Source organism: Lepidochelys kempii, chromosome 2 (assembly GCF_965140285.1).
Source record: "Lepidochelys kempii isolate rLepKem1 chromosome 2, rLepKem1.hap1, whole genome shotgun sequence".
Taxonomy (NCBI): domain Eukaryota; kingdom Metazoa; phylum Chordata; order Testudines; family Cheloniidae; genus Lepidochelys; species Lepidochelys kempii.
Window position 1 is genome coordinate 156,023,424 of NC_136381.1, and position 24,972 is coordinate 156,048,395.

The following is a 24,972-nucleotide window of genomic DNA, read 5'->3' on the forward strand; positions in this document are numbered from 1 at the left end:
AGAGTTCAAATCCTGTATTTTTATTACAATGATACAATAGCTTTAGTTGCATATATATGAGTGCTGTTCAACTATGGTTATTGGAACCCTTACATATAACAAAAGAATCAAGCTTTTATTGTTGCAAGAACTCAGTAGAAATTGGAAAATACAAGATTGAAAAACATTGTGTATAAGTTAAAAGAAAGTTTTATTCCTTAGTTATTAGTGCAGTCTACGTGTATGCAGATTTCATGCAAAGAGCCTTATGCTTCAAAAAATCAGTAAGTAATGAGATCAAGAACTTCCATATATTTTAGCTGCAAATCTCTTCATAAATAGATCATCTACTGCAGCTTTTCATGTATATGATTAAAAAGTAACTAGATGTGTGTGGGGGAAAAACACAGAACAAAGTTGCAGTGCTTGATATTATCAGGGTAATACCCCAAATTGCACATCAAACTTGGTCCTGTGTTGAAAAAGATCACTACGCTTATCTGTTTGAGTCAGGTCACTCACCATAATGCCTCTTAATAGGCACAGATTATTATAATGTAGGGTGTATCAGTATCCCCATGGAAATAGATTTCTGACTTGTGCCTGCTTAACACTATGTCATGAATATCCACTATTTCCAGGATTACGCACACAACAAACTTTTGGGATTGGCTTTTGTGTTGGTGTATAAGACCCTTTTTATGTATATAGTTTTGATAGCTTCCAAAAGGTGCTAGATGCTGCACAGACATGTAGAACATATGATCTCCAAAGGGAAAAGAGACAGGGTAAGTAAGTGGAAATCAATCTGGGACATGATAGATACATGGATTGTTAGTTCTCTTTGCTAAGTATTTGTTATAAAAACTTAATTTGAGGTCTTTGAGGGGCCACTCCAGGTGAAGGGGGGGGTAGGGAATACAGGATTAAGAGAGGCAAATCGATAAAAGTAAGAAGAAACTGACCAAATAAAAAAATTGTTATTTAAAATAGCTGGCAACTTTTTTAAAAAGTATTTCTTTCCTGTGGTTTGCTTTTTTTCTTTTTTTTAAGTTGCTGATTCTTAAAGCTCAGCTCATTTTCTCAGTAGCAAATGGCTTTCATTTTTAGATGGATATCATGTAATGTCACTTGTTCATTGTATGGCTTGATGTCACTAACTGTACACACAATCTTGCTTTATGCCTGTGCACTCCTCCCTCTAAGTTAATACAAGTTACTAATATCAGATATTATTCTTTGCTGACTTTGGCCTTATACTCCAAATTTTAAGTTCACTTTCTCCAGAGGCTCTTTCAGTGTGCAGCTTACCTACCAAAGCATTTGTAGGTGTTGAGGATAATGGCTTTAAAAATGCGTCAGTCAGTGAACTACCAAAGAGTTTCCAGTTCAGCTTTAAATTGAAACAGATCTTGATTGAGTTTAAAGGTTTTGGCCTCCTTTAGGCCTGGTGTCACAAATCAGTCCGTGGTAGGACATTCCCATTAGGCTCCATGGGGAATGCATGCACATGAGTCCAATAACTCCATCTTCACCACAGCAGATTCTGCAGAGTGTCTTTTTAGACGGTTGGTATTCACTTTCCAGCTGGAGCATACTGACTGTGTTGTCCCGTCTGTGTCCCCAGCGATGCCAACAAATAGCCCATAGTTCGTAGAAGGGGCGAAACAAAAGAAAGGTGAAGAAAAGCCTTTAAGCAGCTCCCTGCAAGGGAGTATCAGTGTCCACTTCAGAGTTCACTGGGCTCCTGTGCAAGCCTCAGTTCTTTTTTCCTTCAACTCAGGGGCTCTGCACCCTCGTTCTGTGAGGGCAGGGGCTCTCTAGGCCAGGGGTTTTTGCAACAGATTTTTTGGTGGCCTCAGAATGCGGCCACCAACTCTTGCTGGTGACCTCACTGACACTTTTTCCTAAAATTATTTTTTTTTCCTAAAGTTGTTAAAGTAATATGCACATATATACATCCAAATCTTTGTAATTTATTTATGTAAGGTTTTGGGTTGTGTTTTTGCAGACTCAGTAATAAAAATCATGCACAATTGTCTCTGTTCTTTTCTGGACCTAACAGAATAGAGACACAAATAAGGTGCTTTGCATGTTCTTGTCTTTTTTTATTATTGTTTCTTTTGCTTTTTTGGTAAAAGTGGTTGTCTGTATAACAATTCTGAAGTAAATTTAAAAATGCTTTGACACAATAGAAGTTCAAATAATAATGAAAAACATCTGGGTGGCTTGGAGGAGGAGTGGGGAGACACAGCTGCAGGTGGTCCGGGGCTCCTCTGGGCAGATGTGCGGGCTTGGGGCTTCAGCCAGCCTGGAGCTCCTCTGGACGGCGGGGGCAGGGGAGAGTGTGTGCTCTGGGCTTTGGCCAGTCCGGGACTCCTCATCACCCCCTCCATCTGCCTGCCACTCACCTCCTCTCACACACCCCTGCTCGCCTCCTCGCACATACCCACACATTAAAAAGACTCACAGAAAATCCTTTCGATTTAACACCAAGTTCTGTTACTATACCCTGGAAGTGAGAATATATTGAATGATGCATTTCATTTTGTCATAATGACTCAAAACAAACAAGCAGTAAATTGCCTGATGTTAATTTCTCTGGAAGTTTGAATATAACAATGTGAAGTGGTTTTTTGGAACAATTTAGTACAAAGTAGGACTGAGTGGACTTATAGGCTCTAAAGTTTTATATTGTTTTGTTTTTGAGTGTAGTTATGTAACAAAAAATACATTTATAAGTTGCACTTTCATGATAAAGAGATTGCACTACAGTATTTGTATGAAGTGAATTGAAAAATATGTCTTGTTTATCATTTTTACAGTGCAAATATTTGTACTCAAATAATATAAGGTGAGCACTGTACACTTTGTATTCTGTGTTGTAATTGAAATAGATATAGTTGAAAATGTAGACAAACATCAAAAATATTTAATACATTTCCATTTGTATTCTATTGTTTAACACTGCGATTAATCACAATTAATTTTTTTGAGTTAATTGCGTGTGTTAACTGCGATTAATTGACAGCGTAGGTGTAACACGCTGTTTCATATCTCCCTCTTTTTTTGAGGGATGCTACTAGTGAAGAGCTGACTGACCATGAAAGCTAAGAAGCATTCATCTCATTCTAATTTAAAATAGTTACGTGTAAAACTCCCACAGAGGTATGATTTTCCCTGACCGTATTCCCCAGATGAGCCCGCTGAACTTGCAGACTTCAGTTGGTACTGAACTATGTGATGCTCTCTAAAGCCTGCCTGGTGATTCAGCCAGTGGTGATCACTGGACTCTATGCCTTGCTTTAACAGCTGGGAAAACTATATTTAATATTACATCATGTTGGGCCTCTTGACAGCTAAGACGTACACAAAGGGTCGTGGTAATTCTCAGTGAGGGTGAAATCTCAGCCCCGTTGAAGTCAGTAGAAAAACTCCCGTTGATTTCATTGGGACCAGGATTTCATCCATCAAAAGTTTTCTATATGCGCAATCTGAAAAGCTGACTTCATCTCAGGTATTAAATCTGCATAATGAGGGCACTAGAGGACTTAGTGAGTCTCCTGCTCTTCTCCCTTCCCAGGTAGAGGCAGATGTTCTGGGTTATTCATGTGTTCTGTTTTATTGTTTTTCCTTTCTCCTGCCCTCCTCTCTTCACATTAATTTGGCCATAGTGGGAAATGTTGTCAAAGAGGAACGTCTTTTGTCTTTATAACATACTCTGAAAGTGGTCAGAATCTGCATGAGTCAGAAGTCTTCTGGAAGCTTGTTCCATAATTGAATGCTTTGTACTTGTCTCCAGCTCTCTCATTATTTGTCCTGGGTTTTGTTGGGTGTGTTGTCCCAGAGCAGCAAAACTGTCTTGGAGGATTGTAGATGGAGGAGTTGATGAGTCCTGACCCACTCTTAAAAGTTTAAGCAGCAATGAAAGTGAATTAGAACACAGAAGTAATGTGCTTATGGTGACCTGCCTACTGAGGCAGCAGGCTGCCATATTTCACATGATCTGAAGTCTCTCCATTGCTGCCACCTTAAGCCCCAAATACAAGGAGTTCCAGTAATCTGATGTGGAGGTGACGCAAGCATAGATCACTGTGATCAGTTCTGGGAGGAAGAGATGAGACTTCTAGCAAGCTGGAGGTGGAAGAAAGCATTTTTTTTTTTTTATCACTGGCGCTACCTGGTCTTCTAGGCTAAGTGCAGAGTCAGATATGAACCTGAGTCATTCCACAACTTTGACACATGGGCTGGGAGAGGAGGACTGGGCCAGATGCCCTTGTTAAAGGGGAAGATGGTAACCCAGCCAGTTCTTCAGTGTCTTCTCTTTTTTGCTTAGCCTCACTTTAATCATGCCTGACTTGAGTTTGTGTTTTTGCATCTGTGGAAAAGGAGATATGCCACTGTGTTGTCAAATTGTTGGCGGTTGAGTGCCTGGCATGTTGCTACTTTTCCAAGTGGTCTCATGTAGCTATACAACAGGAAGAGGAATGGATTTCATTCCTTGGGGACTCTGCAGGCAAAGATTTCTAGGGAAGAGGAAATCACTCTCTGGGTACTATTGAAAAGGAATGACTAACCATTATAGTGCTGTGCCATCTACTCCAGCTATGTCATGTAATCAGATCAGCAGTACATCATGGCCAGCTGTGTCAATAGCTGCAGAGAGACTGTGTCTGATTGATATATGCAAATTTGTGATTCTGTAAGGATTGTTTTTTACTTTCTATATTGTACTATTACTGCTCTCAACTTCACATTTAACTGTTTTTTTTTAGTTAACTATTAAAACCCTCTTTCTTAAATCTTGGTGAAAACTGTCTCCACTTTTTTTTTTTTTGGCTGATGTCTAAAATGAAATTATCTTAAAACATTTTTATACATAAAGCTTTTTGAGTCAAATCACTTGGGATTTCAGACCAAATGAGTGAAAGACAAATTGGTTGCTTTACAAAGGTAATTAAGACAGTATGTGGTGCACAGGGTAGCAGTAAGGGGTTCTTCCTTACTAATGATCCATTAATTAGTGAAGGCAGCTCAGCAAGTATGTGGGCCTCTTGGGGATTACCTCTGATTGACATTTAAAGCTGGTGTAGTTAAAAACAGTATAATTAAGATGGGATAGGATTTTTTTTTTCATTTCATTTTGGGCTAACAAATGACAGCAATGTTAGTTAAAACCATATAAATATTTAAATATGTAATCCTGTTTAAATTTTAGCTATTGGATATTCTATATTCAAGATGTTAACCTAAAACAATATAGTGATCAATTTATCTTGTAATAACTCTCTCTGGCTGCAGTGTTTAGCAGAAATGAATCCTAACATTCTTAAATTGAGGAGTACTTGTGGCACCTTAGAGACTAACAAATTCTCTAAAGTGCCACAAGTACTTCTCATTCTTTTTCCTGATACAGACTAACACGGCTACCACTCTGAAACCATTCTTAAATTGATAATTCAAAGAACAAGTCCCCAAATACTGAGAAATATGTGAAAATCTCTTCTGGTTTGAAAATCTTAGGTTTTCTGTTCCATTTGTGTGTGTGTGTGTTAACTTTTGTATGGAGCAAGCCTTAGGACTTCATTTAGAAGAGATTTTTGTAATAAACTCTTTCACTTTTCAGTTATTTGTAACTTAATGAAAAATGTCCTTTTAGGCTGTAACTTTGTATGCATAGTCTCATCCCAAAGCCGAATCTTCCTTTGGAAGTCCAAGCTAAATTGCTTCAGGTATACACGGTTATGGAGCACTGTAAACTTATTTATTGTAAACCTAAGTTCATTTTTTCCCCACTTAAGAAAAATTTGGGGGCCTTTTTTATTCCCAAATAACCGAAGTGACCAAACGAGAACTTTGAGGCTTATTGTCCTATCCAAATTTGGATAGGAGGATGTATATTTAATAGGACTGTCAATATTTGCACTAAAAATGATAAACAAAAGAAATAGTATTTTTTCAATTCACCTCATACATGTACTGTAGTGCAATCTCTTTGTTGTGAAAGAGCAACTTACAAATGTAGATTTTTTTTTGTTACATAACTGCACTCAAAAATAAACCAATGTAAAACTTCAGAGGCTACAAGTCCTACTTCTTGTTAAGCCTACTTCTTGTTCAGCCAATCGCTAAGACAAACAAGTTTGTTTACATTTACAAGAGATAATGCAGCCCTGTTCTTATTTACAATGTCACCAGAAAGTGAGAACAGGCATTTGCATGGCACTTTTGTAGCTGGCATTGCAAGGCATTTACATGCCAGATATGCTAAACATTTGTATGTCCCTTCATAATGGAGTCTGGTATTTTCTTTGATGCAATCCTGTTTATTTACGAGGAATGTGCAAAGTTCAGCTTCTCCAAATGCAAGAGGAGCCATGGAAAAAAAGAAGCAATTTCTTGGCTTATGGCCCCAATCCTCTTTAGCCAACACCAAACCCAAAAACATGCTCTTGCTTTTCCAGGATCATGCTGTGCTTACAGGCTACTGCTTGGCTTTCTTTTTGCTTCTCAGTGTCTGTCTGTCTCTCCCTCTCCTGTTCAGTTTCTGTGCTCTTCTCCATCTCCCTTGCTCCACCCCCAACATAAATTATACTCTGCAAACCCTTCCGTCTACTCAGTCCAAACTCTGGAAAGGTTCAAAACCTCTTTCTGTCTTAGGTGGGGAGCTTCTGATTAACTCATCCTGATGGTTACATTAATTGACGGGTGCATTCCCACCCAGTCTCAGAGACTGGTCATCCAAGCAGTCACCTGTATATCTCTCAGGATAACAGTATGTAGGTTGTTCAGGAAGATCTGTTACCTATATGTTCAAGATGAACACAAAGAATTTCTGTGGAGCCTGGGGTCTCTCACTAATATTGAAAGTGTTGGGTAAAATTTCTAGCCCATAGTGGATTGGTGAATGGGATCATGGAGGGTAGTCTGTGAAACGTTGTGGTCTATGGCATGTGCCACTAAATCAGATGAGTGTCTGGACTCTAGCCTCAATTGGGTGAGTGTGTTCAGTGAAAGCAGAATTGTGGATTGAGGCCAGTATGCAGGGTTTTCTCTTGGGTGGTGGGGACCTGTCATATAGTGGTAAATTAGATGGAGGGTGGGGATAAAAGGACAGAATAAACTAGAAGTCTTGCTGCTGATCTACACACACACACCCCCCCCTCTGTGTGAAAATATTGGAGTCTGTATGTCTTTAATCTGCTTGAAAGCAAGGACTACCTAGAACTAAACAAAGATAACTCAACTGATCAAATAGCAGCATTTCTGTATCCTTACACTTAACCCTGACTGACAAGTTGTAGGCAGCAGCAGCATTAACAAAACAGGTTTCAGAGTAATAGCCCTGTTAGTCTGTATTCGCAAAAAGAAAAGGAGTACTTGTGGCACCTTAGAGACTAACCAATTTATTTGAGCATGAGCTTTCGTGAGCTACAGCTCACTTGATGAAGTGAGCTGTAGCTCACGAAAGCTCATGCTCAAATAAATTGGTTAGTCTCTAAGGTGCCACAAGTACTCCTTTTCTTTTTATTAACAAAACAATAACATTTCAGTATCAAAGACTGAGGTTGCTTTCTATCCACCTGCATTCTCTAGCAGTTATAGTGTTATCTTCTGCTCCCTTTGGGAAAATGGGATGGGGGGGGAGGATGTGCCCCAATAGTTACGTTACATTCCAGCCCACTAATCTGGTTTAGTTTAGTTTTCTATAATGGCATTCTTCTTAAAGCATTGCTACGTTATGAAGTTCACTGGTAGCCTAAGCTATACTCCTTAACCTGTCCCTGAAGTGAAGCCACCTCTAGGTTAAAACAGAAGTTGTCTGATAGCGCACAGCACTCCTACGCAGTATTGCCCTTTAAAACAAGGTTAATAAATGGGAATGTGTTTGCTCAGTTTTCAAGACGAAATCCACGCTATTAAGTCTGCTGAATAGTATTAGCAAAAAGAAAAGGAGTACTTTTGGCACCTTAGAGACTAACAAATTTATTTGAACAGAAGCTTTTGTGAGCTGCAGCTCACTTGCTCAAATAAATTTGTTAGCCTCTAAGGTGCCACAAGTACTCCTTTTCTTTTTGCGAATACAGACTAACATGGCTGCTACTCTGAAACCTGAATAGTATTAGTTTCATAAACAGGGTAAAAGAAGACATCTTTTATCTGTGCTGTCCTACATCATTTTATATTTTTTTCTCCTGTTTTCACTTCCCAAAGGTGTATTTTTATAAACTACACCACCTCTAGGTGATTTTTGCAATAATTACAGAAATAAAATGAAAAACTGGCAAAAAGCCAAAACATATCAGCCTTACAAAACTTCCCACTCCTGCATAGATCTTGGTTTACATCAAACTTCTCTATCAGCAAAGAAGAGTAAATAGGTACACCTGAAGATCAACTGGCAGGTATTTTGAATTAAGGGAAGAGAGTTTGTTCCAAAGCCTAAGATGCTCATGTGGTATGCTTTACCATGAGCCCTTTCTCTTTTTAAATCACAGGAAAATCCAGCTCAAGTTCCTCTGATCACAACTGTAACAGTAGGGCATGGGGAGAGTTGGTCTCAGATCAGAGCAAACACTTTAAACTTAATCCTGAAACCAAAGTGCAAATAAGGGAGTACAGGAACAATGTACTCCTGCAGAGCCAAGCTAAATATTAAGGTATAGCCCCACATGGAGCACACTATAGTAGTCCAGTCTGGAGATGACACAGGCATGGCTTGCAGTGGAAAGGTCTTTGTCTAAAAGAAACTGCCACAGTTTCCTAACCAGATGCAGATAAGTGCCAGGGTGGGGGAAGGGAAATATTTCTGGTCATGACTGCTATGTGATTGTCCAACAGTAGCTATGGTTCCAACAATACCTTCAGATTATGAACATGATTCATAGATATGGGGGGCATCCACCCTCAGCTATGAAGAAGATATTTTCTAATTTATCTTTTAGTATACAGATATGTATGTTAACCTGTGAGAAATTCCTTCCGGTGAGATTATTTTGTCTGAAATATTCGTTTTGATCACCTCTCGTCTCCCAGAGGTTAAAATCACTATATCTATTTTTATGTCCTGAGCTAGATTAATGTAATTTTTTCACAAAATATTCATGCTTTGATTCAAATTGATTGCTAAATGCTAAAGCCATTCTCACTCTGTTAACTTTTGAGAAATCCTTGATTTAGCCAAGGGATGGAACCTCTTATGACTAGGGCATCTGACTTTTTTTGTTTCAGATTATAAAATAAATCTTTGGATTAAAGAAAGAATTAATTAGTGTGTTGTGGTAGGAACCTCTGTATTTAAGCTTTCCATTCTAACCCCTGTTTTCAGAAGGCCATCTCTTCAAATCTTTCACTTTTCAGGCTGAAATTTCCCAGGTTTGTCTTTGCCCAAAGGAGAAAATCTCTCTTTTTGTAGTATAAGCAAAATTAGTTCAGCCATTTTGGAGCACAAAGAGTATTTTATATGGAATCTCTTTGTGATCTTCATTAAATAGGTATAGTAGGGTTGGGCATTTGACTGATCAAAAATTGTCAAATATTTTAAAGCAACAGTCTATTAGAACAGTAACAAAAAAAGAGTCAACCTTTATGGTTTCCAGTCGACTTAACCTTAGATATTCATGTCTAATGACAAAAACGTTACTTAACTGAGTTATTTTAACACAGAAAAATGCAAAAAACAATTTAAGTTCTAAAAAATGAAAGAATAATTACCTTTTAGCAATGTTAGACTAATATTTAAATGTGAACATTATTCAAGACTGAAGTACCAAAAGAAAAAAATGAAATTAAATAGAAATAAAACAATCAGAGAGCAAATATTTTTTAAGAGAGTCATTTTTAAATGCACATATACTAGTCAGGCAGCAGACCAATTCTTCAGGGATCTTGCATTTCACTATCTTCTTTTTCTTCATCTGCTTCATCTATATCTTTTTCATTGTCATGATCACATTAATCGGTATCCCCTTCATCTGATGAATACTGAATCAATTCTTCATCTGCCGTTTTCTTCTTTAATCTTGAATTTTGATACATGGTCACTACTTTTCAGCAGAGGTGGTCTGAAGTCTATTTCTGGTTTTTGCATGGACGATTCCCCAAACTGACCACTGTCACCTGGAGTAGAGCACCCACAGGGAGTCACATCTTGGAGAACCTCAGTTACTGCACAAGCTGAGTAACCTTCTCTTTACATTTTCTGAATGAACTCAGCTACAGGTTCAAACAGTGAAATGAGTGAGTTTTGCATCCAAAAGACATCATCATCAAAAATGTCAGTTTTCAGAGTAGCAGCCGTGTTAGTCTGTATTCGCAAAAAGAAAAGGAGGACTTGTGGCACCTTAGAGACGAACCAATTTATTAGAGCATAAGCTTTCGTGAGCTACAGCTCACTTCATCGGATGCCAATGTCAGTGCGGATTACTCAGGAGCAAGACTTGGCCACCTTTTCTTCAACAGCAGCTGATTGAAGAGCTAGATAATAGAAGTTGCCCATTGAGTATGACAGGTAATGTGGATGAAATTGAGTGCTGTACTAACTGATTCTGAAAAATAGCTGCTGGTACTTGTTTATTTTTTAAAAACTTGACAATGCTTTTCACTTTTTTCACGTATAATAAAGCTGTCAGATCTTCAATATCAACACTGCAAAGCTGCATCATATGCGCAGCACATCCATAACACAGGTTTCAGAGTAGCAGCCGTGTTAGTCTGTATTCGCAAAAAGAAAAGGAGTGCTAGTGGCACCTTAGAGACTTAGTGAGCACGAGAGCTCATGCTCAAATAAATGGGTTAGTCTCTAAGGTGCCACAAGTACTCCTTTTCTTTATCCATAACACAGAAGCCGTGGATACTCCTTTATCTACTTAGCCCATTCTCCTTGCCAGAGGATGTTGTGATGGTCAAGACTATAACAGGGTTCAAAAAAGAACTAGATAAATTTGTGGAGCATCATGCATCAATGGCTGTTAGCCAAGATGGGCAGGGATGGTGTCCCTAGCCTCTGTTTGCCAGAAGCTGGGAATGGGTGACAAGGAATGGATCACTTGATGATTTTCTGTTCATTCCCTCTGTCTCACCTGGCATTGGCCACTGTCAGAAGACAGGATACTGGGCTAGATAGACTTTTGATCTGACCCAGTATGACTGTTCTTGTGTTCTTATAATAGTGATGACTAGTTATTATAGATTTAAAAATCCTGTTAATAAATTTCTTTTCTTGAAAGAGATGGTCATGGCTACCTAATCAAATACTAAAGTGAGAAAGCAAAAATTGAGGCATGGCTTTACTCAGTGCACATATATAATCTCCTTCAGGGAGGGAATGTCAATGGAAAATGACATGCCGTCTTTTCTGTATTCAATTAATTTTTTTCAATTGCATTTTAGAAGGCATTTCAGTAGAACTGACTCTACCTTATTTTTCCAAAGAAAGATATTTTTAAAATATAATAGATAAAAATGTATAGCTGTACTTTGATCTAGCTAAAGAAAAACCTTATGACAGTCTAGTTAAAACGATCAAAACAAAATCCAGAAAACTGAATTAATTAGTTAGGAAATATTTCTAGAAAGGTGGAACCAGATTAGCTCATTGGTTTCTGAAGCAAAGCAAAAGTATAGTATGCTGTAGTAATGGAGGCCATTTAGATAGGGTTTTTTTTTTCCCCATGATTTTCTTCCTGTCACATATGTCATGATAACAATCCAACTCCTTTCCACCTCAATAGGATCACTTGTCATAGCTAGTTCCAGACACTTAAGGATAAGATTTGCTATGATCAGGGGCGGCTCTACCAATTTTGCCGCCCCAAGCAGTCACCACTGAATTGCCAGGCGGAGCTGCCGCCCAAAAGCCACCACGGCAGGAAGAGCGGTGGAGCTGCCACCGAATTGCCACCGTGGGACCCGGACTGCCGCCCCAAGCACCTGCTTGGAAAGCTGGTGCCTGCAGCCGGCCCTGGCTATGATTAGGGGTGCAGAATCAGTACAATCTGGAATTTCATAAATTCAAAGATATTTGAAAGCAGATGCAACTGGAGCACCTGAAAACCTTTGCTAAATGCACCGCAAACCTTATTCTACCCCTATAGGCAGGAAAAGAACTGCTCCATTTTCTGCTCCACTTTACCGAACTAACCACAACAGTGGGGGATTAAAAAAAAAAGAAGGAACCAGATGGGGCTCAGATTTTTTCCAGTTACAGGAACAAAAATCCCATTTTGCCCCTCCAAAAGTCCGCCTACACAAAAGAGAACCTGGAAAGCTCTTTGAAAGAGACTGTCTTCACCCCTACAAAAATTGGTCGCACCAATATGAAAGAAAGTGGAGTCATTTTGGGAAGCTGTCATCTTTAGCTAAAAATTTTTTATATATAAAAAAACCCTACTCATATTTAACATATTGCTCTATTTGCCTAGTGACTCCAGTGCAACTGTTACAGAACAATGTAGCCCAAATAGATATGTCAGCTCTCACAATAATTAGTAAATATAAGGCTAGAACTACCAGGTTCAAATAAAAAAAAACAAAATATAAATAATCCAGATTGGTTTGTGTTAGTTGTTGTCCCAAGTTAGTGATTGTAACTACAATAGATAGATTTTTTTTTTAAGTGGCTGTATTTCTAATGTTTATATTTTTCAAATCAAGTTGTAGCTATAGCTGTTGTACAAAAATACAAATAGTAGAAAAAACTTATTTTCTTATTGTTGTAGTTATGAAAAGTTGCAGCTACCACATTTTTTCAGTAAAAACCTTTAAGAAGTGATTGTTCTTGAAGGCTTTATGAACTAATCAGTTCAGAGAGACATCTTTACAGTACAAAAAATAGCAAACAGTATTGTGTTTAATCACCAGATAAGGACTGGCAGTACTCAATAAATCTTAATTATGGGAATGTTCAGGATCACTCTTGGGTGTTTCTGTACCAGTTAAGGGTTAAACTGTCCTCCCTGTCTGATTCAGTGCTACTTTCTCCTGGAATTGCTCACAACTTGTATCCACCTGCAACAGGCTGCAAACCCTTGTGCTTCCTGTTGCCTGCCAGGTTAATGCAAATCTCAAAGCAGCAGAAGATTAGCACTGTGCAGAAAGAGAAATGTACCTGGGGACTGAAAGTCAGGCACAGAATCCTGTGGGGTTAGGGCTTCAGATGATAGCTCCAATATGTCAATCTGGATTAGAAATGGGATAGAGCTGTTTACCAGGCACAAAAATAATTTCCTGGTAGAGAGGAGAGGCAGTTGGTCCTGTGCCTTTAGCAGAAAGAAAGGTAAATGAAAGGTTTAGTGAGACTAAACTAAGCTATTACTGTTAGTCGCCTTTCAGATGCAATGCTAATTGGAAACCATGATGCCCTAGGGAATAATAGATTACCTATATTCTCTAGACAGTTTATACTGGAAATGAAGACCTCTATTTCATGATGTGAATTCCAAAAAAAGAAAGAACCTGAAATACCATAGGTCTAGCCTAGTGCTTGCTTTTTAAGATTGTCTTATTCACACACACATTTAAACCACTTCAGTATTTTTGCAAGGAAGTATTTAAAATAAGAAATATGACAAATGGATTTTGCCTATCCAGGTCTGCCTCTTCTGTTCAGTTAGCAATTAGTGTGTGCAAACACCAATGAATAGAGCAAAATGTGGGGGGAAGAGTCACTTAATAATCAGAGAATAAAGTAAAGTAGTAGTAACATGGAACTAATTAATTTGGACATGCAATGTGGGTATTGAGTAACATTGCTGTCACCTTAGGTTAAAAAAAATGGTGCATAGTTGGGGTTGGAACAGATATTAAACCCTTGTGCTTCAGGGCATAAGTCAAACCCTACATGACAGAGGTAGGGGAATTTCTTTTTTCTGTGGACATTATTCTGTAACTGCCCACTATAGAGTTTCTTGTACCTTGCTCTGAAGCATCTTTGAAGAGATGGGATCCTGGACTAGATGGACCATGGTCTAATCCAGTGTGGCAAGTCCTTTATTAAGATCATCCAACTTTATCTCAAGTCTTTTTCCATTATATTTACCCTAAGGTCCCACCTATACCAGGTACAGCCAAGTCAGCAGATCTGTTCCGATTTGTAGTGTGCATTAAACATGTCCAAGGCTGTAGCCTGTGGAAGATGAGCAAAGTACCATTGGTGCTACAGTTTGGTTCAGTGTTGTACCCAGTTCCCTTGACTTGAATGTATTGTAGATGTGCACTAACTTCCCGTTTCTTTTGGCCATGCTTGGCTCGTTCTTCCACTGGAACTTTTAGAGGAGGAAACTGCCATCAAAAGGTACATAGGAACTGTTAATAAGAAGCCCAGGTTACTCCATGTTCTACTTAAGTGTATGTTTATCTCAAGATCAGTCCATTTTTAAGTATCAAATGTACAAAAAGTCTCCTTTTCACAGTGAGAAGTATTCCCCCCTCCCACATTCGTCTATCGCTTAAGAATAGGGAAACAGATCTCACTGAGACTTTCCACCAAAAACCACATTTGAGTTGAAACCAAGTATTAAATTCAGCTACAAAGGAGAATGTTTTAGAAAGTTATGAGGTTACAAATAGACCCAATGAAACTCTAAGATAGCCCTTGCTTAGTAGTAAATACCATAATAGCCATTTATTTGATAAAGTTCTTGGAGACCATTGAAGGTATATTCCATGAAATTCTGTTGGTGAAAAGGTTTTCGTAATGGATTTGTTGGCTGAGTTGAGTTAGTTTGTTCCTGTTTGATGTTTGACTTTAAAAGCTGCTGTGCGTATTGTACTATTACAAAATTAAGTAAGTGTCAAGGTATCTAAAGGTCTTATAGGTGACTTTTTTATTATTATTTAATCTAAATAAATATTTTTAAATATACTACTTTCTGATTACCTAAATATTTTTGTTCTGGCGCATTTTGTTTAGCAGTATGCTTTTAAAAGCATACCTTCAATGCCTGTTTTTGAACAAGAATGCAATTGACATTCAGAGATGATTTCCTCAAAAGGATCTTGTTTGTTGCCCAAGGGTGGCATTCATAGACTTCACTAGAAGCCAAGATAAAATTTGTCAGAACAGTGTAGCTTCTTAGCAATTTAAATAAGGAAACTGCATCTCCCTTCATGTTGAATATTAATAGTAATTTAAAAAAAAACTTCTTTCATCTCATGGATTATTGGGTCAAAAGGCGATGTTTTCTTGCCTTGGGCAGTTTATATGTTAAAAACCTCTGAACTGAACATAAACGTTGCATATTGATTGGCATAATGTTTCATATAAGAAGATACACTTTTTTTTTTCTTTGTTTTTTTTTTACATTTAGCCTTATCCATCCATTGTGAAGGTTTTGGCATCCTCAGCTGTTTTGTCAATATGTTGATATGTCACAACTTTTTACAAAGATATTGGACGTCATTCTTTTATACTTCTCATGAGAAATGGAATATTTCAGTAGCTTCAGACTAATGGAGCTTTGGGGAAAGGTATACTGTACGCTAGTTTTAACGAAAATGAGAAATGAGTGTCTAAGTGCCACTCTATCTTCACTGCAATGTCTGAAGACTCTGTTTTTTGGGCTTTGTTTCAGTAGTTGTACCAAACCTTGATGCAATAACAGACTTCGAGAAAGCTACCAAACATTTTACTTTTTCTTTAAGGCTCCTCTCTTTGAACAGTTTGCCTCACATGTTTGTATTGGGAAATACTAGTTTATATTTTGTTTCTCTGGATTGGGGTATGGTTTTATCTTGGTCAGTGAACCCTGTACTTGGTTTTCAGTAAAGTACATGCACATCGTGGTAAGATGTATTTTACAAATATAAACATAAACACTTAACGAGTTCCTGCCCCATTTAAAGTAAGCATATATTACTAAACACCATGATAATGTAAAACTAGTATTTTGACTCTGAAACCAGGTTACCACAATAAACATGCAGGTGATAAAATTTGTTTTCAGAATTTGTGACCACTGCTACAGTAACACTATGCTAACGACAGATTTGTGGCTTTAAGAAATTATACCCTTTCAGGTTGATATGTCGGGGGATCTGACATGCTGAAACTGCAATGCAGGTGGAGCGTCACACAGAAGCCTGTCACAAAGGTTCCTCTGCAGACCTGTGTCGTACATCTTAGAAGGTCCCACTTTCTGGAGGTTTTTTCTTAGTTTTTCAGGATTTGGAGAAGATATCTGGATATCATGTTCCTGTCTTAATGGGAAGACCATCAGAGGAGACTAGTCCCAAAACCCAGTAGTCTTCAGGGAAATAATTTCAGACTCTCAGTTTTTTGGGACTTCACAATTCTGCAGTAAGGATAAATCTATTCTGTGGAGGAGACGGAACATTTTCTGGAGCTGGGTTGAGACTGTGGAATCATAGAATATTAGGGTTGAAAGAGACCTCAGGAGGTCATCTAGTCCAGTCCCCTGCTCAGAGCAGGACTAATCCCCCATAGTTGCCCCAGATCCCTAAATGGCCCCCTCAAGGATTGAACTCACAACCCTGGGTTTAGCAGACCAATGCTCAAACCACTAAGGACCATCACAAACCTCCGCCTTCCACTCCAAGTGCAAGGTGCATTTTGTTGACCTTGCTTTCTGTTACGTAAATATATAGCAATGTATATATTTTTAAAAGCCCAAACTGAAATCCTATCAAATTAAGACACTCCAGTACACAGACTTCTCTCCCTGAGATGACAACAAGTGAGACAGGTGTATAGTCATATTGCTTAAAGAACAGCTGGAAGGCCTTCAGATACCATGCTGATGACCATGGTATAAAAACCTATATAGACTAGAATTCCAAGACTTCAACAGTCCATGTATGAGAGAGGTACTGAAAAACAGCTACTGTAGATACACTGTCTCAGTAATAGACATCTTGCTTTCTATAAGCTTTCCCCTAGATACCATTGTTTTTTAGAAAATCAAAAAGGACCAGGTTGAGTGATACAGATAACGCCTTACTGTTACATGTTACCATGGTTTTCCAAGCTGATTTATATATGCCTAAGTGAACGTTCCAATGTTCCTAACATCTAGGGGAGACCTGTCACTTGAATTATGTTGGTACTGGAATCTAGAAAATCTAAAATCAGTATCATAGATGCTTAATGGGAATTGATAATAAAAGCTAGATAATCCCAGTAAGGGAAAAAGAGAGACTTTGCTTACATCCCTTCACATACCACTTGAAAAGTATACATAGATTTACGGCTGTAAGTCTCATTTATGCTACAATACAATAACTACAAGTACTGTTAACGTGAGCCCAAATAAACTCAATCTCCATCCCAAATGAGGCAATTTTGCTTCTGTTTTTTTCCCTTCTCCACCTTTCCTGAGATTCTTGGTCCACCTCTTCCTTTAAGGCTTTGTCTTAATTGACACAAAGATTTCTCTTTCTCGATCTCTCTTTTAACAATAGTTTATCTCACTGTAATATCCTAACTGGAGATAGGGCAGTTGTATAATTCAGAATGAGGTAACTAGGTGAGGTCAGCAGTCTTATGCTCCTCCTACTACCCCAGGGTTGACCTTGCCTCATTTACATTGTGATAAAAGGACAGTGTCTTGTCTCCACTATGTTTTTACAGTGGGATAGCTAACGAGCATTAGTTATCCTGTGGTTAAATTTCTCCTATTTTATTAGTGAAGATTTATCTGTGGTGTGTCTTGTCTTCTATTCCACCTTCCCTTCTGTGATGGCTGATTTCTGCTTTAGGAATGGCCTATGCAGGAGACCATTCAGCCCCTGTATCTATGCACGAAAAGTGAAATTGATAAGCTAGTGTGGTTTCTTCACATAGCTGCAAGTGAAACTGTCTAGTTCTCATACATTTTCCTTTGGTGCTTTTGCCCCCTCTCTACCTTCCAGATTTCCGTGCACCACAAAGGAATCTTAATCTTTGCAGAGAGGAGAATGGAAGGCAATGTGATACCCAAAACCTCATCTGTTATTGATTATATCTTGTCTGCCTTGAAATGTTTTTTCTACATTTAACTGCTAATCACGCTATTAGACTCTTTTTTAAAACAAATGGTAAGTAAATGTGGATAGAACTTGGTATTGCCATAGTAATTACAATGAGTCCAGATATGTAACTTAATTTTATAATTGAAGCCTCTAACGGTCATGGTGATAGGTTCTGTAAACGTTTAATACAATTGAATGTCATTGCATTCAAGGACTGAAGAGATGTGAGGAACCATAGAAAATGAGGGTATGAAAACAAGCTAGTTTAGCTGGGCACAACTGCAATTTAAAAAAACCGAAACAAACAAACAAAAAAACCCTCTTAGCTGAAAACTCTTAGATGGTGCTAACACTGTACTCCTAAATCTTTCTCTGTGGAGTAAGACAATTGGATTGCTAATATGTGGCTTTCATTTCACTGCTAGGAGTAAATGGACTGGTCTTCTGTTTTTAAAAATGTAAATTTCTGAATAGAGATTTTTTTTTTCTTCAAGGCATAGAAATTACCGGTAATATTTACTGAACGTATTTAGAACTGAAAGAAAAGGGAGAAAAATTGAATAGGTTATAACCAGATAATACTTTAACTGCACGAGGGATTTATACATATGTAAATAAAGTTTAATTACAAATTTGTAGTGCCTTTTTCTGAAACTACTTGAATTTTTGCTATGTTATGTATTGTCATTTTTAACCTATGATATTTAAAATCTGTGAGATACGTTATTTCTCAATGTTGAAACATTATAAATGTTAAATATAGATTTAAAACCTGTTTTTTGTTTTTTGTTTTTTTTTTACAGGTATCGTGGCTTCTGAATCCAGCAAGAAGTGAAATAACAAGTCTAGATAGTGGCAATATAGATGACATTTTAAGTAAGTACTTTGAAACTTCTTGTCTTTGCATGTGTCTACAACTGTTCTTTACTTGTGTGTAAAACATGGGTTATTGTCAGATTAACTTTTGACCGGTGCTTTGAAAATTGCTATATAAATAGAAGTGTTAAGTATTACACTTTTGTCAGTGTCTTTGCCCAGAATTGGTTCTCTGAACGGAAGGGTTACTTTGAAAATGATCTTGCTGTTGTTTAAATTAGGATCTTAAGAAACTAAGAAAAAACTTGATGTCTGAAATGAATACATTATTAGTGAATGTGGGAAGTGTGACGGGTTCCCCCCAGGGTGCCACCTGGAACTGGGGTACCACTGAGCCCTCTGACCCACCAGCCTGGGCTCCCTCTCACACTGAGCTGCTGTGACAAGCTGCAAAGTACTCCAAGCTTGCACTTTCACCAGCATTCACACAAGTAAGGACACACCCACCTGCAGTTACATGCAGGCTCTCTAACCACCAGCCTAGGACCCCAGAGCAGTACTGTCCTGCCCTGGCCAGTATACGGGTTTAATACCCGGTCCGTCTCTCCCTCAATATGAAGAGGACCATGCATAGCTTGTGGTAAATGAGCTGAGATTTTCCCCAGATACCTTAGTCAAACTCACACTGGTTTGGATTAAAATATAAAATAAGTTTATTATCTATAAAAAGATAGATTTCAAGTGATTATAAGTGATAGCAAACAGATCTAAGCAGATTACCGAGTAAATAAACAAAAACACAAACTGAGTTTAGCATACTAGATAGGTTGGAGATGAATTAGCAAATTCTCACCCTGAGTGATAAACAGGCTGGCAGATTCTTGAGGCACAAGCTGCCTTTGCTTTGCAGCTTGGGTTTCCCAGGTTTTAATACACAGACTAGAAATCCCTTTAGCCTGGGACTATCACATCCCCCAGTTCAGTGTTTGTTCCTCAGGTCTTTCCAGCTGTGGTGTTGTAGGGAGAGTGAGGTACCATCATTATGTTATGTTCCCCTTTTATATCTTCTTCCCACTTTTTGGAAAGCTCTTTTGCTGTGACATGAATCAAACCGTTCCCATTGTGTAGAGCTATCTCTGAGAGGTTTCTATTGTACACAGTTCCTGGGGTAATCCTTTGCTTGTGTGCATTTCCTCAATAAGCCATTAACATTGTTTGACCTTTTTACTATTGTACCGGAAAGGCTGCTTGTGGGTGTGTTCAACCTCACAACATGTTTCACATACATAGCCAAACTTCATAGCTTCACATACGACGATAGCACATACAGTCCAACAAGATATTAATGTTTAGCAGATCAAGACTTTTAGAATGATACCTCACAACAATGCATACTTTGTGTAAAACATCTTAATTACATGACCGTGGTGAATAAGGGGGTGCCAGGGTATCACAGGAAGATTTTATATAAGAAAAATCTGTCAATAAAATGTTTGAGAGAGATCATCAAGCAGCTGAAACCTGCAAAAGATCCTAGTAGTCTTTCTTGGATAAATTATGCTTTTATTCTTGTAAGTGATATCCAGACACCACAGTTATTCACCCAATTTGAAATACACAGACAAATTGACAAATCAGTTATTGCTGTCTTATTGTGTTTGCTTTATGCAGTCAGATGATGTTCCTTGCATGAACAGTCTTCATCTAGAATCTAATAAATACCCAGTTTGCCTAGGGGTAAACTTTGACTTTGTTTTGCCTGACTAAATTTTTCTGTACACTTCAAATAGGTAAAGTAAAGTGGCTTTTTAATACCAGACGTTAGAACTGTAAAATAAAAAGGTTGTATGGTACTGCAGGATTGTTTCGTATAGTAACTGTATGATTCTGAATTGGCCAGTCTAGTTTTAAATTTCTTAAGTGGTAATCTGACAATGGAAATGATGGAAGCCCTTTTCCAAGGACATTCATCATTTTTTCCTAATATACATTTTAAATGGTCATTTTCTTAATTTCATCCTATTACCCTTATCAATAAGTACTTCATGATTCTTTGGGCCAGCTTAAATTCCTACATCTTCTGTGAATGTTCTTTAGCCTATTTAACACCATATAGACACAAAGATAATTAGAGAAAATCTTAAATAAGGCCAAACCTCACACTTATCTCTGCAGTATCCTATGGACACTTTGTTCCCCCACCCTCTTCAATTCATACTCCCAGAGGAATTCTGCACCAAAAAATTAAAAATTCTGCCCAAAATATTTTAAAATTCTGCATATTTTATTTGTCAAAAAACAAAATATCATCACATCAGTTTCAATTATTTTGGTGATTTATTTAAATATACCAGTCAATCAATATGTCCGTAACAATACAGAGAACAAAAAAGATTCTCCTAGGAGTAGAGAGTTAAAGAAACACCTATGACAACCCGGTTCCTGTTTCTCTGTTGTGCTTTTGTTGGGTACTTCTTGGGGGAAAGCTCTGCCTCTCCGATCCCAGAAACCCACTCTCCCTGCTACCCTGAGCCCATCTGCAGGGTCCCCCCCCCCCCCCAGCCCAGACACCGCAGCCTCCTACCTCCGTCCCAGAGTCCAGCCGTGGGGTGTGTCCCGTCCTCCCACCTCAGCCCAGACACCCAAACCCCTTACCCCCAGAGAAAGAAACAGCCAGATGTTGGATCCTGGTCATGTATGCAGTTTCCTACACACTGTCTCCTTCCTTCAAGACATGCTGGGAACTGCAGCTGCCCGGAATCCTCCAGCTCCCCTTCCCTCTGGCAGTAACCTGTATTTGCAAGCTGGAGAGCCAGGCTCTGCTCTGTTCAGCCACCCCTAGTGGTGGCCAGCAGCTCTGCAGCACCAATTCTGCAGGGGAAAATGAAATTCTGTGTAGAACATTAATTCTGCACAAATTCTGCATTGCACAGTAGTGCAGAATTCCCCCAAGAGTATATTCAATACCTTGCATTTTATCATTTTTTGTTTTTAGTCTATCAGTCAGTTTCAATCTGAGTCTTCATATCCAAGCCAATTTTAATTAATTTTGAGAGTAAGATTTCAAGAAAACACTATTTAAATGCATTTTTAAAATCCACTTTGTATTCTGTTCATGTAGTAACTCTGACCTGAAGAAGAGCTCTGCGTGGCTTGAAAGGTTGTATCTCTCACCAACGGAAGTTGGTCCAATAAAAGATATTCCCTCATCCACCTTGTCTCATGTAGTAACTTTGGTTTTAGAAAAAATTACAATCTGGCTTGTGTCTCAAGGTTTTTTTTCTTGGTAAACTAGTGCTGCTTGTTGTCTATAGTCTCAAGGTTTTTTTTCTTGGTAAACTAGTGCTGCTTGTTGACTATAGTGCTATTGTGCTTAAATAGTTAGTGATTTTTTTCCCCTCAGTATTTGTTCCATTATTTTGCTAGAGGTAAATATGTAATTTACCAGATGGTAGTTACCAAGGTCACGCTCATTTATTAATTATGAGCCTATTTTTGCAGGCCCTCTCAGAAGCAGAATTATAAGAAGAAATAAAGCAGCAGAGCCCTGCTCACATTCACAGAGTACAGTTTGGCAGATCACTGCAGAAAAGACTAAGCCACAGATGTATGTTGATTTCTCTAGGTGTGCACATATATAACCAAACACAGGAAATGATTCTTCCCCTCAGGAAGAAGGCCAGCTGTCCAAATCAGCATTAGGGAATCAAATTATATTATATAATTTTGATTTCAAAGCATTAAGGACAGATTATTTTAGGCAGGGTATCAAGTGCTGTGACACTATACCTAGGAGGACATCTACAGAGCCATAGAAAAGTTACAGCTACATCTTGTCACCACCTTCTGCTGTGGGTTGCCATGCCCTAATGTCCAGGTTATAGTTCCTGGCTTCTGCTGCAATTGCCACGCCTCACTACCAACTCCATTCCACCCCTCCCCCTCAACCCCCCCCCATAGTAGCTGGCAATGAAGTGATGAGAGGGGCAAGTAGCCAAGATGTGGAAGGAAAAGTAAACAGTAAAGGGGCCTCTTTCCCCACCATTTCTTTCTTTCTAGCTCTCCTACCTCCATATTATAAGTCTAGGAGTTTCCTCAGCATGCACCAGTACAAATTAAATCTGGTGTGACTACTGATGGTGATAGCTCTCTTCCCCAATGGTCAGGGACTTAGCATTTTGAACTGGGGAAGATTTTTAAACCACAGTACTCTCCTTAATATATAGGTCCTAACATAGATGCCAAGTCCAGGCAGGCATCACCTCAGCCCTTTCCTGTGGTCATGAAAAATTTCAGATGGCATGAGGCCAACTCAACCCCTGTCAACTCCGGTGCAAAAACAAACTGGCACTGGTGCCTTTAGTCCCTCCACATGCATTCACAAGCAGTACTAATGTTGGTGAATAGTATTGCAAGTATGATCCTCTCAACCTAAAACGCCCATGGCCTACGTGTATCTGTCTGAAAAATATAAGAAGATACAAATCTGTTTTGTGGGACTTTGGTCCTTCAGGTGCAATACAGATGCCCGTTATTTACCAGCTGTCTTAGTGATACAATGGGAAACTATGGAAAACTGAAACAGAGTCATCAGAAATGTCAATTTACAATTCTGGCTCCTCCCAGACACTGTGTAAAGGAATATAGATCATGTGGCAAACTGAAGCAGTCCCTGAAGTACAACAGGAGAAAATACTTCTCTGTTGTTGGGAGCTAGAACAAGTACAGGGTGCTGAGGTGAGGGCTGTAGCTGCCCTCAGTTCCGTCAGAGTGATCTGCATGACTCCCAACTGGCCCTATCTAGAGTTGGGGAGAGACACACATACGATTTGGTGCCAGCTTTTTTCAGTTTGGGAGTGTGCTTGAGCCACTCGCCTCCAGATCATCTCCTTGTGTTCAGGTGCAATACTGCAGGGATTCTAATGCTCCCTTTAGCTGTTCTGGCTCCACAATGATCTGTTGTTTTATGTGGCCCTCCAGCCAGGTCACTGCCCAGTCCATTCCCCTTCTGGGGTTAACAGAAAAGGCCAGAAAATAGGAAACTTCAAGACTGTCTCCCAGCCTCTGTCTGGAACTTGTCTGTCTTCTTCGAGTGATTGTTCACGGCCTTTCCAATTAGGTGTGCGCGTGCCACATGCACGGAAGTCGGAAACTTTTTCCCTTAGCAGCTCCCGTTGGGACGGCAGGGGAGCCCCCTACAGTTGCACCCTCATGGTGGTGTATATATTACCCTGCCGGCCTGACCCCCCCCCGCCCTTCAGTTCCTCCTTACTGTCCGTAGCGGCGTTGGAATGTTCTCTCTCTTGCTTGCGATCACTTAGCTTTTCATGCATAGTTATCAGTTAGTTATCAGTAGTTAGAAATCCATTGTCGCAGGTGTCTGGAAGCTACTTCCAGCACCAGCCTTGGGCTGTGGGGCATGCCGAAAGCCCAGGGTTTTAAAGCTTGTGCCACGTGCCGCAAGTCTATGCCCAAGAGCGACCCCCACGACTCCTGTCTCCGGTGTCTGGGAGAATCTCGTCAGGCAGAGTGCTGCAAGATCTGCAAGGCCTTTAAGTCGAGCACCAAGAAAGAGATTTTCACCTTAAGCAGTTGCTCATGGAGGCCGTGGTACAGCCTCTGACCGACCGGCACTGGCCCTGGCGTACTCGGTGCGAAGTGCCCTGGCATCCATGCGCGACCCAGCACCGCCCAGGCACCATAAATTATCAGCACCGAGACAGGGCAACAAACTTCGGCACTGGTCAACTTCGCCGGCACCGACTAAGCGGCACAAGGAAGGGGAAAGAGGGCGCTCTCCCCAGAGAGCGGCTAAGCCACCTCAAAGACGCTCCCAGCACACAAAGACACATTGCGGGCCTGAGCCAAGACCCGGCACCGTCGACTCCGGTGCCACAGGCTCCCTTGAGTCCAGTACCCATTGAGTTTAGTGCCGACGAAGGGCTGGAGAAGGTCCTTGAACACCCCTCCGCACCCAACACTTTCGAGGCAGCAAAAGATCTCCGTCCAGAGGGAAGCCGGCAATGGTGCACCGCTGTAGGTCACTGTCTCAGCACTGCTTCCGGTCGAGTTCGGTGTCCTATTATTCCCTGGCACCCATGACCCAGTGTGAGGTTACAGCACCGGAGGCGAACCAGCCAGCACCGCCCGCGGCGACTGCACGCTGGTCCCTGACACCATCGGTAGCCTGGCACCGATGTCACCGGCACC

General features: G+C 39.6%; 1 protein-coding gene across 4 annotated transcripts in view; it reads left to right on the plus strand.

Moving 5' to 3' along the window:
* Window positions 1-24,972, plus strand: part of ERP44 (endoplasmic reticulum protein 44) — a 127,425-nt gene that overhangs the window by 3,602 nt on the left and 98,851 nt on the right. For 2 of the 4 annotated variants that reach the window (XM_073332522.1, XM_073332523.1), the window contains exon 2: window positions 18,750-18,822. In XM_073332522.1, coding sequence (XP_073188623.1) covers window positions 18,750-18,822 — 73 coding nt within the window. Of the gene's footprint in view, window positions 1-17,847; window positions 18,013-18,748; window positions 18,823-24,972 lie in introns of those variants that run through there. The other 2 variants (XM_073332524.1, XM_073332525.1) reach the window with 2 other exon arrangements.